Source organism: Mandrillus leucophaeus, unplaced genomic scaffold (assembly GCF_000951045.1).
Source record: "Mandrillus leucophaeus isolate KB7577 unplaced genomic scaffold, Mleu.le_1.0 Scaffold299, whole genome shotgun sequence".
In the NCBI taxonomy this organism is placed as follows: domain Eukaryota; kingdom Metazoa; phylum Chordata; class Mammalia; order Primates; family Cercopithecidae; genus Mandrillus; species Mandrillus leucophaeus.
In genome coordinates this window covers 3,504,410-3,523,599 of record NW_012103131.1, presented here as the reverse complement: position 1 = coordinate 3,523,599, position 19,190 = coordinate 3,504,410, and the positions used below count along the sequence as shown (strand labels likewise).

Genomic DNA, 19,190 nt, shown 5'->3' with positions numbered 1-19,190 from the left:
CAGAGAGGAAATTCCAGGGTGAACAGAATGTTCCGTTCCTCCCACCCCTGAATCCTTCAAGACTTTGTGGGCCTGGCCCAAGGGAATGCCATCAATAAGTGCAACTGAATATTTTTAAAAGGCCGGCTGTTGCTCTGCAGGTTTGTTTTTCTAGTGTTTACCCTGAGTGTTGCAATTGCAAATATCAAACTGATCCTGCCTATGGTGAGGATGTAAGCCCATGCGTTCATCTGAGCAGGATGGAACTCACCAGTCAGACCCAGGTGAGCGGGGACACTGATGAGAAGGGCAGAGCAGGGCAGAGTGGTCTTGAGGAAGCCATCGTTCATATTCTTTAAGAGGGTTATTTAGCTGCAGATGTACCTGCAGATATTATAATATGGTGATAACACCTTTCTTGGTGGAATTTTAAGTCTTTATTAAAAGCAGTGAATAAATCACGAGCTCATTGGAGAAGATATTTGCCAATTAACAAGTAGCAGCTGTTTTTCTTTCTTTATAAGGGCCCAACTGATTAAAATTGTATGCCTCATTTAAGCAAGAATCTCGTGTACTTTACCTGGGGGAAAAAAAAAAGCTGTGCATTCTTTATTCAAACAAAGTGCATGCCTCTGTGATTCATTAAAACACTCTCAAACTGAATGCAAATTATCACCACACAGAAGCATTTGCACTTGCTCTGTATCATGTGCACATTTTCAGTTCTTTGTTTAGCATGATCTGCCTCCTTAGGAGAATCTGCTTTGGATATTATAAATATATAACAATAGCATAAGGGAACTGCAGCCAGCCCGCAGAGCCAAGAGCCTTCCCCAGCTAGGAGGAGGAGGACACCTGATCCTCACCAACCAGTCCAGCCTCCTGGGGCTGAGAAGGCTTCCTGGCTGCAGGCAGTGATGCTATTATCTGGCAGTGAAATGGCCAGGATCACTCCCCCAACACACACACACACACACACACACACACACACACACCCCGGTCACCACCACACACTCATCCTTGCAGGAGGCCTCATCTAATTAGTCATGGAAACCATGGGGCTATAAGGTCAGACACCTTGCACCAGCTCTCCATGGCTGCCTCTGGAGCCAGCTCAGTGGGAAGAAGGCACATCTGGCCCACAGGCACAGTCTGATACGGTTTGGCTGTGTCCCCACCCAAATCTCATCTTGAATTGTAGCTCTCGTAATTCCCATGTGTCATGAGAGGGACCTGGTGGGACGTAATTGAATCATGGGGGCGGGTCTTTCCCATGCGGTTCTCATGATAGTGAATTAAGTCTTCATAAGATCTGATGGTATTATAAAGGGAAATTCCCCTGCACATGCTCTCTCTTGCCTGCCACCATGAAGACATGCCTTTCCTTCTTCTTTACCTTCCACCATGGTTATGAGGTCTTCCCAGCCATGTGGAACTGTGAGTCCATTAAACCTCTTCCTTTATAAATTACCCAGCCTCAAGTATGTCTTTATTAGTAGCATAAGAACACACTAATAAACAGCCCTTCCTAAAAGAGCTCCAAATGGTATGCCAACCCCATGTAAACTCAGGCCAGGAGGGCCAAAAGCCCCTGCCCTGGCTTTGATGTGCTATTAAGAGGATGCTAGAGACCACCTGAAGCCCACCATGGAAGGCTGCAGAACCAACCATATTCACCCTCACGTGGAAGGTTCGGGTGAACTCTCACTGGCCAGCGGAAAACTAATACATCTCCCAACAAACGTAAATGAAACCTGAGAAAATCAGTGTTTCTTTTCATACTCTTAATTCTGCCACTGGTCCTTAATTTTCACCCATCCATCCATGATCTTTTTTTAGAGAAAGGGTCCTGCTCTATTGTCCAGGCCGGAGAGTTCAGTGGTGCCACCATAGCTCACTGCAGCCTTGAACTCCTGGGCTCAAGCGATCCTCCTGTCCGGGCCACAGGCACACACACTGACTTATTTATTAAGGATCTCCCACAAGCTGAAGATGGCCAACCCATCACCCACCCTTTTGGAGCCCGCAATGTAGGTGGGAGACCAAAAGGTAGACAAACACTTAAGAGAAGATGCAAGAAGTGTTCACAGAGGTGGGGAATACTGCTCTGTACCTGGGGAGGAGGGCGAGCATGTGACAGAGGAGGGGAAAGCTACACGAGGCATCGCCCCCACGTGCTTGCCCATGGAGCAGACTCAGTGAGCACAGCAATGAAGTGAGTGCTCCAGGGAGGAGGGCAGAGGTGGGGGTCTGCGGAGTGGCAGAAGGCCTGTGGGCGGTGGGGACAGCAAGAGGATGGGAGGGAACAGAAAGGTAGCCTGGGACGGCGTCCTGGCTGGGGTTGCCCGGAGAGTCTCTGTTCATACGCCTGGCTCCCTTTGCCACCTCTTCCTCCTACCCCTTCTCCTGCACGCCCTCTGCCTTCCTTCAGCACACAGAGCTCACGTTCTGCCGTCTTCGCTTTCTCGTAAGAACCCGAGAGGTAAGTACGTTCCATATGACAGCAAATGTTCTCAGCACTGCCGGATGAAGGAACAAGCCCTCTTTCTTAACCTGAATCCCCAGAGTTGACCATTTCACATCAGAAGTCTCCTCTGAAATTGTGTTTTTCACAGTTAAACTCCCAGTTTGCTAAACTCAGATCCTGTCCCCTAATGCCAGGTCTGCAACTGAAGGTACCGCAGCTCAAAAGCTGAGTTAACTTTAGTCTACACAAAAATTGTCATGAAGAAATGCCTAAAGGACACAGCTGAAAGCCACAGAAAGCACATACCTCCAAGCCAAATGCTACCTGGACTGAAACGGAAAAACAGCTTTGCTCGCAAAGGAAGGCTTCCTTCGTGCAGCTGAAAAATTACTCCCCTGTGTTTTCAGTGGGTGGGCCGTGGAGAACACTTGTGACCATCCTAATTTTTACAATGTTCTTGCTCAGAGATGGTCCTGGACACAGCATCTTTAAAATGCTTTAAAATACCAACCTCAGAAACAACCTTAAAACTCAGCTGGCTGAAGGGCTCAGAGGTCTCCATGTGGGGCTCTCCCTTGCGGGGTTCTCCATGGATGCAGCAGCACTGTTCGTTCTCCCTCACTCACCATGACCCCAGGAATCGGGTTTGTGTGGCGAGTTAAGACGCACACCCTGGGGTTGTCTAAAATGGACAAGACGCTGGATGGAGCTGCTCGTCCGAGGACGCTCAGGCAGGCGGCCTGCTTTGCTGCATGGGGACGCTTAGGCTTACCCAGCCCACATCCCTGTGGCCCATTTCCTAAGAAAGGTGACTCTACCCTTTTGTGCTGAATGGCTACTGACAGGACAGTTTTGGCACAAAAATAGATCTCCCAGTTTGTGAAAGCAGAATTAGACTTCCCTGACATTACAAGTTATGGCAAAGGCCCAACTAGTAAATACTGTTGCAGTGTTTAAAAATGGTATCATTGCCGGGCGCGGTGGCTCAAGCCTGTAATCCCAGCACTTTGGGAGGCCGAGACGGGCGGATTACGAGGTCAGGAGATCAAGACTATCCTGGCTAACACGGTGAAACCCCATCTCTACTAAAAAAAAATACAAAAAACTAGCCGGGCGAGGTGGCGGGCGCCTGTAGTCCCAGCTACTCGGGAGGCTGAGGCAGGAGAATGGCGTGAACCTGGGAGGTGGAGCTTGTAGTGAGCTGAGATCCGGCCACTGCACTCCAGCCTGGGCGACAGAGCGAGACTCCGTCTCAATAAATAAATAAATAAATAAAAATGGTATCATTCCTGCTTCTGGTAAGGCCGAACAAGAGGCACAATATTTTCATCTCTAAATTGCTTGTCATCTCCATTGATCTAGAGACAGGTGAGCGTGGAGAGGCTGAATACTCACTGGTCGTAGACACTGAGACGAGTGGGCTGTACTCACACTCCCCAGAGGGGCTGGTGACCTTCAGGCGAAATCTGTACAGCGTCCTTGGTTCCAGACCTTCAACAACATGCTTCGTTGCATATCCCCTAGACAGGAGGAGACAAACATGCTGACAACACCAGGTAGCTTAATCTGCACTCTCTGATAAGACACGAGAAGAGCAGGTGGAAGTGATGTTCCTTCTATTTCCAGGACACAGCTGATGGATCCTGCTTTGCTGAACTCCTAGAGAATGAAGGACAAGTCCCACATGGCACCTCTATCCCTACCCAGCAGGTGCCCTCTGTCCCATAGGGCCTAGTCTGGGACCTGACACATAGCCAGCATGCCGTTTTGTACTTTGGAGAAATAATCACGTTAACTGTGACATTTGTCCTCAAGTGACAAAGTTTTATGTTTGAAAGATAAGACAGGCAGTCAAATTGTATATATGTAATTTTCAAGTGGGGGCCATCTAGTGGTGGGGGCTGTGAGGCTAATACATGGCTGCATAACTATTGCAGGCAAAATACCACTGCAGGGAAAGGACCTGAAGAAGTCACATGCAAGATTGCTCGCAGCCCATGAGCAACTTCCAGTAGAGCTGGGAGCTCAGGCAGCACACAGAAACAATGCTAACATCATGCCCCATGGTCAAGTTCATCTTAGGAATGTTTGTGGGAAATGGATGCTGAGCACTTCTGGGAGAGAAATCTGATGAAAGACTCACGATGGAAATCCACACACCTCCAGAGGGAAGCAGGACTGAGTCTAAACATTTGCAGCCTGCAAAATGAGCACCAAGAAATGCAGCTAGGCAGTTTGCCTGGCTGCTCAGAAGATGCTGGGACCCAGCGCAAGTGCTAAGATAGGACCCCACCCTCTGCTTGTGAGGCAGGTCCCAGGAGCCTGGCTTTGAGTGGCATGCATTCTACAATATCAGGTCTCCAAAAGTTGACAGAGCTGTACATATTTCCCAATATTACCCAAAACCTCTGTTACCCATTTCTCCGTTCTGCCAACATTCTTCTTATCTGACTAAACTCCATGTATCCCTTTTCAAATCCTATCTCAAAATTTTTCTTTTCTTCTACTCAAAGGCTTGGTTTTCGAGAGGGGTGTGTGTGTCATTTCCAGCTCTTACTTCTTTCCTGCTTCAACACTTAATCCAGTTCTTCTTCTCCTCTCTTGGATCATTCTCCATAGCTCCTTAGATGCCAAGGTTACCATTGTTTCCCTCCAGATTTTTTTTCCTGTCTCTAGTTTTTACTTTTATTCTCAATAGATCCTCCAAAGATACCACAACTATTCTTTGGGATTCACAACTAATTTTTCAAGGATGTTTATGTGCAACTAAATATTTATACATCGATTCCATTCCACACAACTCAACAAGTGTATCTAGTGTATCTAGCGCCCATTATTTGCAAGGTGTTGGAACAGGCTGGGATGCAGCCCTGCACCAGCTCAGGGCCAAAATGAACCTGTCAACACTAAGTTGAACCCAACTTCCTACTGATGGGGTAGCAAGAAGAGGGGCAGTCAAGGACTGTGAAGAAAGGACAGCTGAGCAAGGGTGAAATGACAGTGCTGGAGTTAGTATCACTAATAAACACCTGAAAACCTGCCTTCAGATCTGGGCCACGTGAGTGAGCTAACACCTCACCTAATCATCAGACAGCCTTGCCCGCCCACTCCCAGCCCCCACCGGATTCTTTCCCCCGAAGGATGAGGCGCAGCACTAAGTGTAGGGCTGAAGAACAGACCCAACACTTGCCCTAGAGGGAGGACTATTCCCAAAGGAGAACCCAGAAGGTCTTCTCAGTTCCTTCCGCCAAACTCATCCATCACACAAGTAATTCCCCCACTGAGGAGCAGGCATGGGGCAGGAACAGGTACTTGAGGAACAGGTACAGGGCAGAGGGAGTGAGGTGCCAGGAGAGTGTCCTCTGGTAGAGGTATCTCTGATGTCAAGTGAGAAACGGCATAAAGGACTTCCATGACAGACAGGAGATGTCGTCCAGGCGGTCTGAGAAAGGACTTCCCAGCAGGGTGGAAAGAACACACAGCGCCTGGGAAAGTCAGGTTCGAGGTGCTCTCACGGTGGCGAGTCAGGGTGCACAAGAGTCTGGCACGTCCAGGAAAGAGGTGCCTCCGTGAAATCTGGAGACAACGCTAATACCATAACTCTAACTCTAACATCTAACAATCTTTTTTTGAAAACTGAAAAACATTTACAAAGACCTTCTTCACTTGATGTTTCTGTCCTTTGTTAAAATGTGAAATTTCAAGGTAAAATCAAATACTGAACGTTCATTGATCCTGTTTTTGCCTCACAAAGTTACTTAAGGCACCAAATCTAAACGACTTCTTGGGTGTAGCACCAGCAGAACCAAGAAAAAGACTAAGCACATTAAAGCACCTCTGACCACGTACGTGTCTCTGCCTCCCTGCTCTGTGCGCTGGTGGATTCAGCCTCCTAACCGACATCATCTTTGCTAGAAACACATTTCTCTTCACCTAAAAGAAGCCAAATGAGCTGGAAGTCAAGCTGGCCTCCAGTCTCTACCATCCCTGCAGGAACATGCTCCTCTCCCCACAGAGTTAAGTCGAGTTCCTCTCCCTTGAACAGGACGGAAAGTGGTGGAAGTGAATCAGTACAGCTCTGGCTCTGGGTCTTAAGATTCCCGGAAGTTTCTGCTTCTGCTTGCTTGGAAGCTGGCCACGACGTAAAGAAGTTCAACTTTCCTGTTGGAGAAAGAGGCCACCTAGTAAGACAGAGTCAGTGGAAGATCCAGACCACAAAGGAGATGAAGAAGCCCAGCCAGCCCCCTATTGTCCTGGTCGTCCCAGCTGATGCATCTCACATGGGTGAAGCCATTTGGTTCTTCCAGCCCCAAGAGAGCTGCAACAGTCAAGACCACATGGCGCAGAAACAAGCCATCAACACTCTAGCCAAATTACAGATCATCAGCAAACACATGACTGTTTCTGCTGCAAGCCGCTCAGTCTGGGGCTGGTTCGTTATGCAGCAGGTAACTGAGATAGTATGTATCAACAAAAAAGAAACTGCAGGAAAGACAATGAAGAAACAAAGCCAACGGCATTACAAAAACTTTTCCATCAAGAAACCGAGAAGTAGATAAGTGTTAAAAATCGATATAAATACATTTACCATAAAAGTAAAAGCTCTAAAACCAAGATAAATATTCAGAAAAACCGCCAGAGCTAAAAAGTAATAATTTTTTTAAAACTGAAATGTATCAGCCTGGCACAAAGGAGTCTTATGAGTAGGTAGATTTTGATGTTAAATGAAAATACGTCCATGAATACTTAGATATTTGGGTCACAGAAACTGAGCCCTCAACAATGTGTGGCATCTGAAAAGACCTTTGCCTGTAATCCCAGCACTTTGGGAGGCTGAGGCGGGTGGATCATGAGGTCAGGAGATCGAGACCATCCTGGCTAACATGGTAAAACCCCGTCTCTACTAAAAATACAAAAAAACTAGTAGCCGGGCAAGGTGGCGGGCGCCTGTAGTCCCAGCTACTTGGGAGGCTGAGGCAGGAGAACGGTGTGAACCCAGGAGGCGGAGCTTGCAGTGAGCCGAGATCGCGCCACTGCACTCCAGCCTGGGCGACACAGTGAGACTCCGTCTCAAGAAAAAAAAAACAAAAAACAAAAAAAACAAAAACAAAAAACAAAACAAAACAAAAAAAAGAAGTTCAATGAGAACCTAATGGCCAAGCCTCACCAGAATTCAGTGCAAGGTGTCAGAGACTTAGCATAGTATTAGACCAAAACCAAACCAGAAGTGGTCCCAATAAAATCCAATATTGCTAAATATCGTAAGGTCACCCTGAAGCAAATAGTACCTCCATAACCCCTGGAAAGGGAAATAACGCAACTGTGTTAGAAACCAGATGTTACCGAGCACACTTGTGAAAGGCTGAAGACTCTTGCATCACTAGAGATGGCTCCAAAGAGGACAAAAGACACAGCAGGGACCCAGGACACAACTGCCCCCCAGGGTACTCTACAGTGATGACAATGCAGGCACAGAGAGGACTCACAAGAGCAGTTCATTGAATCCATGGAGAAGCGCAACTTTACCTAGACATGACAGCTGAAAAAATAAATGAATCTTAGAACTATTTCCACAGTAGAGGAAAGTCTACAAAAATGTGAAGCATAGCCTTGTTTTTGTTATCAGTCAACAAGCAAATGTTTGATGCAAGAGCTGAGCAAATATGAAACATAAGAAGCTAAATATTGAAAAGCCCAAAGACTCAGTTACCAGACTTCCCTTTCTTCTCTCCACTCCCTCCTTCAGAACTCCAATCCAGCCTCATGCTGATGACTCTGGAGTCTGTCTCTCCAACCCAGACCCCTTTCCCTGGCCCTTGACATCCCCAACTGCCTCCTTGACATCTTGGCTTGGATGTCTGATAGTTTCAAACTGATCTTCTACTCCACCCACAGTCTTCCCCGTCTCTGTTATTATAGTTGCTCAGGCCAAACCCTGGGTGCCTCCTGTGAAAGGCTGGATTGTTGTTTAGACACGAGGTGCCCTCCCCCAGGGATCCTACCTCCTCGCCCTACTGAACTCAGACATGGCTGCATGTCTTGCTTTCAGCAATGAAGTAGACGCAGAAGTGAAGTATGTCATTCTGGGTGGAAGCTTCAAGAAACAGCGTGCCATGCTCCCTCCCCTGCTACAGTGACTGACAATGTTCAGGCAGAGGCTGCTGCATTGGCCTGGGCTGCAGGAGGAGGACAATGCAGGATGGAGCCCTGGCCCAGCCACGGTGGGCATGGTGTGTGGGAGGGAATTGCTGCTGCCATAAGCCACTGAGACTGTGACACTTATGCTTCAGGCAGCATCACTTGGCCTGTGCTGGCTGTCACATATCCCTTGACCATCCTCTCTCTCTCTCTCACATCCCACATCCAGTCCACCAGCAAGTTCTTAAATCCATCTTTAAAGCATATCCTGCATCGTCCCACTTTCCACCGTTGTGCTGTCTCCCACCTAAACTGTTTCAAAAGCTTCCCCGTCAGTCCTCCCTGCTGCTTGCTGCCTGGCCACCCTACGGCCTGTTCCCAACTCAGCAACCAGAGGGATCCTTGTAAAACACAAGCCAGATCACGCCTCTTCTCAGCTTCACAACCTCCAGTGGCTTTCCCCGCCTCTCTCAGAGTAAGCCAGAGTTCTCCCAATAACCTTCAAGGCCCAGGCAGTGACCTCTCATGACCCAGCTGCCCTCACCCCCATTACTTTCCTCCTTGTTCCCTCTGCTCCTCAACGCTCCTGGGACCCGCCAGGTACACTTGCACCACCAGGCTTTCTCACCTGCCCTTTGCTCTGTCTGTGAGTTTCTTCCCCCCGATAGTGGCAAGGCTCCAGGTATCCTTGCTTCAGACCTACTCAGAAGTTACCTTCTTAGTGAAGACTTCCCCACCTCTACCCCAGGCCCTCAATTTTTCCTGTGCTGCTGCCCCTTAGTACATATTGCCTGCTGACTACCTATTTTTACTTATGTATTTTATTTATTGTTTGCCTTCCTCATCACGAGGGAGGAATTTTTTCCCCAGTGCCATATCCCCAGCATCCGGAGCAGTGTCTGACACATGGCAGACACTCAATAATACACACTGATGGAATAAATTTAATGCAGGGCATGGGCAGCAATGATCACAGGAATTTAGGGCACAGACAATGTAGGGTAGTAAGGAGAACTTCTCAGTGGAGGTAAAATTTGACCAGGGCAGAAGAAAGAATAGGGTGAGAGGGGAAAATCTGTCCATACAGGGAAAAAAAAAAACTGAACACACATGCAGAAAACATCAAGGCATATTCAAAGGACAGTAGGAAATCTGATTGGAGGATTTGTGCTGAGAAATAAGAGGCAACAAGAAAGGCAGGTGTGGGGAAGCTGTGAAAGGCATTAAATGTTAGTCTAAGGAATTTGGTCTTTATCCTTCAAGCAATGGAGACCCACAAAAGACAATTTGACAAAAGAAAGATTAAAATGGAAATTAGTCCGGCAAGATAAAATGATGAGGGGAAAAAAAAAAGGAATAAAGTCAACTCCTTCCATGAGAAAATACACTGGGCAGGTGTAGGAGCTGCAGATCCACAAATGAGCTAGAGGGCAATGGAGCTTACATCCTGCAGGGGAAACCCCCAGCTAATGAGGGAAAGCACAGACGCAATTCTACAAATGGAGAACTCGGTAACTGACTGGCTGTGAGAAGCCATGGAGGAAAGCCCAAGTCAAAGACAATGTCATTGATTCCAGATAGACTGATGACTGATGGGAACAGAAACTGACAAATCAAGAGGAGGTTCTTAAATCCACAATCCAAATATCAGGTATTCCAGATAATCACTTTTTACAAGAAAAGCATTTGCTAGTTTTAAGGCCATGCAGAGAAACAAATAAGGAAGCAAAAGAGGTCAAGATTAATACAGCCTAATTCTGCCACCTAGCGTCAAGATTTGTACTGTATAATTCTGCGAGAAATGCAGGCATTTCCCCACTGTCCTTAGAGCGGGGACCACAGATGTCACTGCCAGACCCACAATGCCAGGTTGTCTTTGGAGTGTGAGTGCGTTCTCCAGCCTGACAGCAACCAGGTCTCTGGGAAGAATGCAGACAACACAGACACACACCTCAGGCTGGAAGCCAGCACACGCAGCTGCGGTTTCTCTAGCTGAGGCTGCCTACCTGGCCACCCAGGAAAGGAACAGCCAATGAAGAAAGAACGATTCAGGATGGCCCCACTCGCCTGCCCAAGCAGAGCTTGTGGTGCTAAGGTGATGGGGGAAAGAAAGATGCCTTTTTCTTTCTCCAGAGAAATGCTTCTTACAATTCATACTTTTAGATAGAAGAAGCATACTTTCAATGAGTAAAACGACATGATTAAAACAATATTTGACTAGTTAGAACAGAACTATTTTTACATGGTTAACTACATTTCTTATTTTTTTTAAGGTACAGAGAAATTTCTCAAATATCAGATACATTATCACTGAGGTAACAGTTGAAGTTGCAGCCTTCATATACAGATTACATATTTATATATATTTTATATACACATATACACAAACATATCTATCTCTTCATGTCAGCGTTTTTATCACAATGCAAACTTGAGAAAAGGCCAGGAAAGTGACGGGCCTGTTCTGCATCTTGGCGGCATCAATGCCAGTATCCTGACTGTGATGCTGCACCATCGCATTCAAAGATGTTACCATAGGGAAATGGGAAAAGGTACAGTCACCCTGTATTATTTCTTACAGCTGGGTATGAATCTATAATTATTTCAAAATTAAAAGTTTACCTAAAAACCGTATTTGTATCTCATTTTTGATATTCCTGAATCACAAAATAGTCATTTTGCATTTTTCAAGTGGTAAATCTATCAAGGGGGAGAAATAAGTCAGAGATGATATGAAGAGTGAGAAGAAAAACATAACTTTTTTTTTTTTTTTTTTGAGACAGAGTCTCACTCTGTCACCCAGGCTGGAGTGCAGTGGCACAATCGTGGCTCACTGCAGCCTCCACCTCCCAGGCTCAAGTGATCCTCCCACCTCAGCCTCCCAAATAGTTGGGACTACAGGCATAAGAGCCACCACACCTGGCTAACTTTTGGATTTTTTGTAGAGATGGGATTTTGCTATGGTGCCTAGGCTGGTCTTGAACATCCAGGTTCAAGGGATCTGCTCACTTCAGCCTCCCACAGTGCTGAGATTACAGGCATGAGCCACCATGCCTGGCCAAAAATGACTTCTTGGTTACTCCTGGTGGTATTTGTTCATGCAAGAAGCATGTGGAGGGCCTGCTATAGAACAGCCAGCACTGTCAAGGAACCGGCTAGAGCGTTAAGCAGGCAGGAGTCTTATTTGTCTCTCGCCGAGTTTAATACTGGGTGGGGAGGCAGGAAAGGAACAAGTAAAAGAAGTAAACAAGGAACAAGGTAAACAAACTCAGCAAACAAGTAAACAAGTAAAACAAACCCAACAGAGCTAAATGTTATGTGGCATACAAAACAAGGTTCTGAGCTACAGGAGGCCTGCGTGGAAGGATGGCTACTTCAGATGGCCTTCTGGGGGCGTGGGGTTGTTTCATCTGAGACTGGCACGGTGTGAAGGAACCAGCTGTATAAAAACAGAAGGAAATGTATTCAAGGCAACAGCAACAAGCAAGACCCTGCTATGGGAACTGGCTTGGCCTGTCAAGGCTGAGAGGCAGCCAGCATGGTATAAGAGAATTGACAAGGGGACAATGGTATGACATGAGATCAGAGAAGTTGGCCAGGGCAGACCATGCGGGGCCATCCTACGTCAGGGAACACAACAGCCTGATGGGAAGCTCACCTAATTTCATCAAGCTATCGTTTGAGTGTGTCTCTGCATTCTGGATTTTAAATACATATCATTAAAATATTTCAGAAGTCATAGAAGCTCTCAAAGGTACAGAGGTTTAATTTCAAAGTTACTGCTAATGCCTATTTTCCAAAAATTGTAATTCATAAAAGAGCATGAATACAAATGATGCTGACTCATTCTTTAATTTGAAATAAGCAGTGGCTTTTTAAAGACAACAGAAATCATTCCAGCTAATCAAGAAGTCAAGGCAAAGTGGCAAGCAATTCAACACTGCACCTACGTATAAATGATACCGTAAGAGTGCATTTTGGGGTCTTCTTCTTCAATCGAGAACCTGAACCACTGCTCCTGAGGTCCTTGGCGTTTGGCTTTCTTTTCCAGATCCCAATATAATTCAATGCTGTGATGAGTCACTTTGCCCACGACAGGTGGATGAGGCTTTGAGGGTGGCGTGATTTCTAAAAAAAGAATGATACCAAATTTCAGGACCCAGTTTCCATAAGGAAGAGACCCCAGTCGAGTGGATTACAGCTGCTTGGTGATGGAGCTATTTTTCTGAGCATAAGGCACACATATGAGCATACCTCCCTGTTGCTTAAAGAACCCCTGAAAAGCTAGAGATACAAAATTCAGCTGATGTGTGAGCTACCAGTCTTCAACAAGCATGTATTGTACCATGCCCATCAATATCATGCCACCCACTGACCCTTCCAAAGGGATGCTTAACTTATCAAACTAATGAGGTTGTACTTGACCTGCTGGAACACAGTTTGCTTCTATTAATCCTTCAGTGACTGGCTAACAAAGCCAAGAGATGAATGCTCTATCTGATTCAAATATCTGGAACATAGATGACAAATGGTTGACATCTATGCTGTATAAACAGTCCTCAGAAACTAACCAAGAATAAGGGCCCAAAGTTAGTAACAAACCTAGCAAAAGATGAGCAGCACACAAAACAGCAAAAACAAATTGCCAAGGTAATATCTGGAAAGATGCTCATATCCCCTAGTGCTCACAGAAATTGGTAACAATGGGGTATAACTTGATATCCAGTCAGAAACTGAAACATTTCATAACTTTCAGAAGTCACAAGATAGGGAGAGGATATTCTCATGTGCTGGTTGTAGGGAAATAGAAATTACAGCCTTTTTAGAGAGCAATACGGAAGCATCTATTAAAATTAAAAATACACATGTCCCCCTGTCCCACCATCCACCCTTCTGCAGAAATCAGAGCATAAATACACACGAGAGTGAGTGGCCAAGATGGCTGACTAGAAGCAGCTGGTGTACCTGGCTCTCATGGAGAGGAACAGAAGGAGCAAGTGAATACACCACCTTCAACTGAAACAGCCAGGTACTCGCACTGGGACTAATCAAGGAAACAACTTGAACCACAGAGAACAAAGCAAAGCAAGACAGGACGATAGCCCACCAGGGGGCAACACGGAGCCAGGGGATCCTCCCCTGCCCAGGGAAGCAGTGACTGAATGGGCGACCCAGAAACCACACTTCTCCCATGGATCTCTGCAAACCTCAGGTTAGGAGATCTCCATACAAACCTCTCTCTACCAGGGCCTTCCGTCTTCAGTTTGACAGAGCTGCAGGGAGTCTTGGCAGAGCAGCCGCTCAGGCATGCGTGGAGACCCTGGAGCCTTAGCTACTCAGGCTTTGGAGCAAAAGTAGCCGTAGCTCTGGCAAAGTGAGAGGTGAGACTCCCGTACATACCCTTAGGAAAGATGATGAATCCAGGGGGCTGCGCAGCAACAGCCCGCAGGCCCCACTTCCAATGCACCTCACGAGATGAGACCCCACTGGCTTGGAATTTCAGCCAGCTTCCAGTAGTGGCATTGCACCTCCCTCAGAAGGAGCTCCCAGGGAGAGGGACACGCCACCAGCTTTGCTGTTTGGGCACCTTAGCCATTCCAGCCTTCAGGCTTTGGAGAGTCTGAGCCAACACAGGGCAGAAGGGATCCCCCAGTACAGCATAGCTGCTCTACTGAAACGTGGCCAGACGGCTGCTTTAAGCAGGTACCTATCCCGTTCCCTCAATGGGCAGAACCTCCCAAGTGGGGCCTCCAGCCACCCCTGCCCAAGCTGTCCATCTGACAGATGGACGCGGAATTTCCCCTGGGATGGCACTCCCAGAGGGAGAGGTGGGCCACCATCTTTGCTGTTCAGGTGCCTTTGTCGTTCCAGCCTTTGGGCCTCATAGTATCCGAGGTGATCGGGGGCTGAAGTGGACCCCTAGCACAGCACAACTGCTCTACCAAAATGTGGCCAGACTGCTTTAAGTGGGTCCCAATCCCGTTCCTCCTCACCAGCTGGGACTTCCCAACCAGGGTCTCCCGCCACTTCCTACAGGTACCTTTGGCTCAACACCAGGTCCATACCTCCCTGGGACGAAGCTCCCAGAGGGAGGGACAGGCTGCCATCTTTGCTGTTTCTCAGCCTTCGCTGGTGACACCTCCAGGTTCTGGAAAATCTGAGGTGACTAGGGACAGGAGCAGGCCCTAAGCATACCACAGCAGCCCTATGGAAAAGTGGCCGTACTGTTCCATGGGTGCCTGTTCCCATATCTCCTCACTGGACAGGTCCTCCAGGCCTGGGCCTCCAGCCACCACTGCCAGAGCTACGGAGCCAGTACCAACTCAGCAACTCCCTGAACAGAGCCTCCAGGGGCAACTGAAAGCCTCTCCCACTACCTCAGCAGTGGAACTGCCCTTGCCACCCTCAAACTAACAAAAGAGCAAAGACTCTAAGAGTGTCTTATCTACACCTCCAATAAGCTACAGTCGACCCCAGGAGAGGCAGCCAGTCCGTCTCCCACAGGTTCCGCACCCCCGCTCCCCCGCATGGCTCATCAGCAGACAGGGAACCCCTGGCTTGGGCACACAGCACAAACCCTCCATCTTGGGCTGACTGCACTGAGTGATTGCTGACCCACATCTCTGAGGTGGAGCCCCCAGGAGTCAAGTAAATGACCCCTGGCCACAACCCCTGCTAAGATCTCTTCCTGTGCTGCCTCTAAGCTGGGGAAGGAACATAAACACTGAGATCACCCCAGAACTGCAGTGGGCATTCCAGGAGTGCCAAGGAGAGCCAGCACTCAAGTGGGAGAGGAACGCACAGTTTCAGAGCACTGAAAGGGAACACGGCGGAAACTGTGAGGAAACAGGGGAGTCACACAACCAAGCAAGAGTCTAGCAACTGACCAGTACACCTAAGTGCCACCTACTGGATCACACCCCAAAGCTTCAACACCAAAAATGCCTCATTAACATACCCCTCTCTGAAACCAGAGACAACAAGTAAGCTTCAAATAAAGACCCTACACAAAGCATCAGCCCAGTGAAAACATCCAGAAAAGAAGTCTGCTGACTGTACTCAATCTACATTAAAGGAACGCCCACACACAGAGATGAGAAAGAACCAGCAAGAACTCTGGTAACATTCAGATGACCAGCGTGTCATATGTCCTCCAAATGACCACACCAGTTCTCCAACAAGAGTTCTTACCCAGGCAGAACTGGCTGGAATAAAGGAAATAGAATTCAGAACATGGATAGGAACAAAGATCACTGAGATTCAGGAGGATGGTGAAACCCAATCTAAGGAAAAGAAGAATCACAAGAAAATGATACAGGAGCTGAAGGATAGAATAGTCAGCATAAAAAGGAAACTAATGGGTCTGACAGAGTCGAATAATATAAAAATTTTACGATCGGTTGCGGTAGCTCACTCCTGTAATCCCAGCACTTTGGGAGGCGAGGCAGGTGGATTGCCTGAGGTCAGGAGCTCGAGGCCAGCCTGGTCAACATGGTGAAACCCCATCTCTACTAAATATACAAAAATTAGCCGGGTATGGTGGCAGGCACCTGTAGTCCCAGCTACTCGGGAGGCTGAGGCAGGAGAATTGCTTGAACCCGGGAGGCAGAGGTTGCAGTGAGCCAAGATTATGCCACTGCACTCCAGCCTGGGTGACAGAGTGAGAGACTGTCTCAAAAACAAAAACAAAAAAGAATTTTACAGTGCAATCACAAGTATTAACAGCAGAATAAACCTAACTGAGGAAAGAATCTCAGAACTTGAAGACTGGTTCTCTGAAATAGGTCAGGCAAAAATGAAAAAAATTTTTTAAAAAAGGAAAGAATAAAACCTCTGAGAAGAATGGGATTATGTAAAGAAGCCAAATCTACAAATCACTGGCATCCCTGAAAGGGAGAAGAAGAAAGCAAACAACTTGGAAAATTCCAAGATATCATCCATGAAAACTTCCCTAACCTTGTTAGGGGGGCCAACAGTCAAATTCAGGAAATACTGGGAACTCCTGCAAGATTCTACACAAGAAGATCATCTCCAAGACAGATAATTGTCAGGTTTTCCAAGGTTGAAATGAAAGAATGTGAAAGGCAGCTAGAGAGAAAGGGCAGGTTACCTACAAAGGGATCCTCATTAGGCTAATAGTGGACCTCTCAGCTGAAACCCTATAAGCCAGAAGAGATTAGATGCCTATTTTCAACATTATTTTTTTTAAAAAATCTTCAACGAATAATTTCATATCCTGTTAAACTAAGCTTCCTAAGTAAAGAAGAAACAAGATCCTTCTCAGATAAGCAAATGCTGAGGAACTTCATCACTAGACCTGCCTTATAAGAGATCTTGGAAGGAACAGTAAATATAGAAAGACTGCCACCAGCTAATACAAAAATCCACTTAAACACACAGACCAGTGTCACTGTAAAGCAACCACACAAACAAGCCAACATAATAACCAGCTAATGACAGGATCAATGACAGGATCAAACAGCACAATGGCAGTATCAAATCCACACATATCAATACTAACCTTGAATGTCAACAGGCTAAATGCCCCACTTAAAAGGCATGGAATGGGACAAAATGTGTGCAAACTATGTATCCGACAAAGGTCAAATATCCAGCATCTATAAAGAACTTAAACACATTTACAAGAGAAAAATAACCCCATTAAAAATTGAGCAAAGGACATAGACACTTCTCCAAAGACGACATACATGTGGCCAACAAGCACATAAAAAAAAGATCAATATCACTGATCATTTGAGAAATGTGAATCAAAACCACAAAGAGATGCCATCTCGCACCAGTCAGAATGGCTATCATTAAAAAGTCAAAAAATAACAGATGCTGGCAAGGTCACAAAGGGAACCCTTATACACTGTTGGTGGGATAAATTTGTTCAACCATTGTGGAAAGCAGTATGGCAATGCCACAAAGAGCTAAAAGCAGAACTACCATTTGACCCAGCAATCCCATTACTGGGTATATACCCAGAGGAATATGAAGCATTCTACCATAAACACACATGCACATGAATGTTCACTGCAGGACTATTCACAATAGCAAAGACATGGAATCAACCTAAATGCCCACTGATGACAGACTGGATTAAAAAATGTGGTACATATACACCATGAAATATTATGCAGCCATAAAAAAGAAATGAGATCATGTCTTGTGCATGAACATGGATGGTTCTGGAGGCTATCATCTTTAGCAAACTAATGCAGGAACAGAAAATCAAATACCGCATGTTCTCTAAGAGGAGGCTAAATGAGAAGAACTTATGAACACAAAGAAGGAAACAACAGACACTGGGGTCTCCTTGAAGAGGGAGGGTGAGAGGAGCAGAAAAGGAAACTATTGGGTATTGAGCTTAATACCTGGGTGATGTAATACTATGTACAACAAACTCCTGTGATGCATGTTTATCTGTGCGACAAACCTTCACACATACCCCCAAAACTAAAATAAAAATTTAAAAAATTAAAATTGATACAGAGACACATAAGGACATTACTACAGTTTTCAGCAGTTTACAGCAAAAAAAAAAAAAAAAAAGATGACCCATTTATAAGGGAATGGACAAATAAGTTATTCTATGTCCATAAAGTGGAACATTATACACCCTGTGAAAAATGAATTTGTTCTATACTAGGTGCTTTGAAAGGACCTCCACTAAGTATTGTTGGGTAAGAAATCAAGGTGCAAAGAAAAACATAGAATATCCCATTTTTGTCAAAAGTAACAAGGGGTAGAGTGTATACTAAGCTGGTTAGCATGCAATTTTTCTATGTTAGTTTTGTCTCCCCTGCTACACTTTACTCAATGCTTCTTGAGTCTCAAATATATCACAGATCTACTGCATTGTTCATTTAAAAAGAAAGGATGTTGTATTTCCCTTGAGCCAATGTCCCAAGTAGCTGACCGGCCACCCTCTGAAGACCCAGGGGTCCTCCTGCAGTGCAGTCCCACTGAGAAAGACCGGGCTGCCCTGGTCTTGCCCACCCCAGGTCAGTGGGGCACACAGCCAACAATTTCACTTACACGAAGATCCCAGAGATATGCTAGGAGGCAACCTGCAAGCTCATTTTCCCAACTTTATTTTCCAAATGTTTATCGAGAGCTTGATGAAATCGGATAAACCCAGGTTTGAATATGTTCTCTGAAACTGAGTTAAAAATACCACAAAGTGTTTCCTGATAATTAAGTTAAAAAGTATCTAAATAAACGATGGCGTATTTCCTACAGTAAAATCCTAACAACTAAAAGAAACTAGCTGTATGAGTTTTTTAATATGCCTGCATCAACATAGATCAATTCAAAATGAATGGGTGGAAAACATGGGTTGCAAAAGGACACACTACATGATTGTAACACACAAAACACTACATGTTGTTTATGAATGCACAGATATGTAGTAAAATTAAAAAGCTGATGGGAAGAACACACGCCACCTCAACAACATAAGGGAAGGGATGGGGGCATGATGGGCAGGAAGAGGGTCTTGCCAGTATATTTGTAAGGTTTTATTTCTTCATGAAAAGACTTTAGGACACATATGGCAAAATGTTAACATCTTAAACCAAATGGTACATTGAGTACATTACCA

General features: G+C 46.0%; 1 protein-coding gene across 1 annotated transcript in view; it reads right to left on the bottom strand.

Moving 5' to 3' along the window:
• The window catches only part of FANK1 (fibronectin type III and ankyrin repeat domains 1), a 38,630-nt gene that overhangs the window by 17,832 nt on the left and 1,608 nt on the right, over positions 1 to 19,190 (bottom strand). The window contains exons 2-4 of the mRNA XM_011986440.1: positions 12,535 to 12,712; positions 3,842 to 3,966; positions 2,753 to 2,770 (exon numbers count right to left, since the gene is read on the bottom strand). Coding sequence (XP_011841830.1) covers positions 2,753 to 2,770; positions 3,842 to 3,966; positions 12,535 to 12,560 — 169 coding nt within the window. The 5' untranslated portion in view covers positions 12,561 to 12,712. The remainder of the gene's footprint in view (positions 1 to 2,752; positions 2,771 to 3,841; positions 3,967 to 12,534; positions 12,713 to 19,190) is intronic.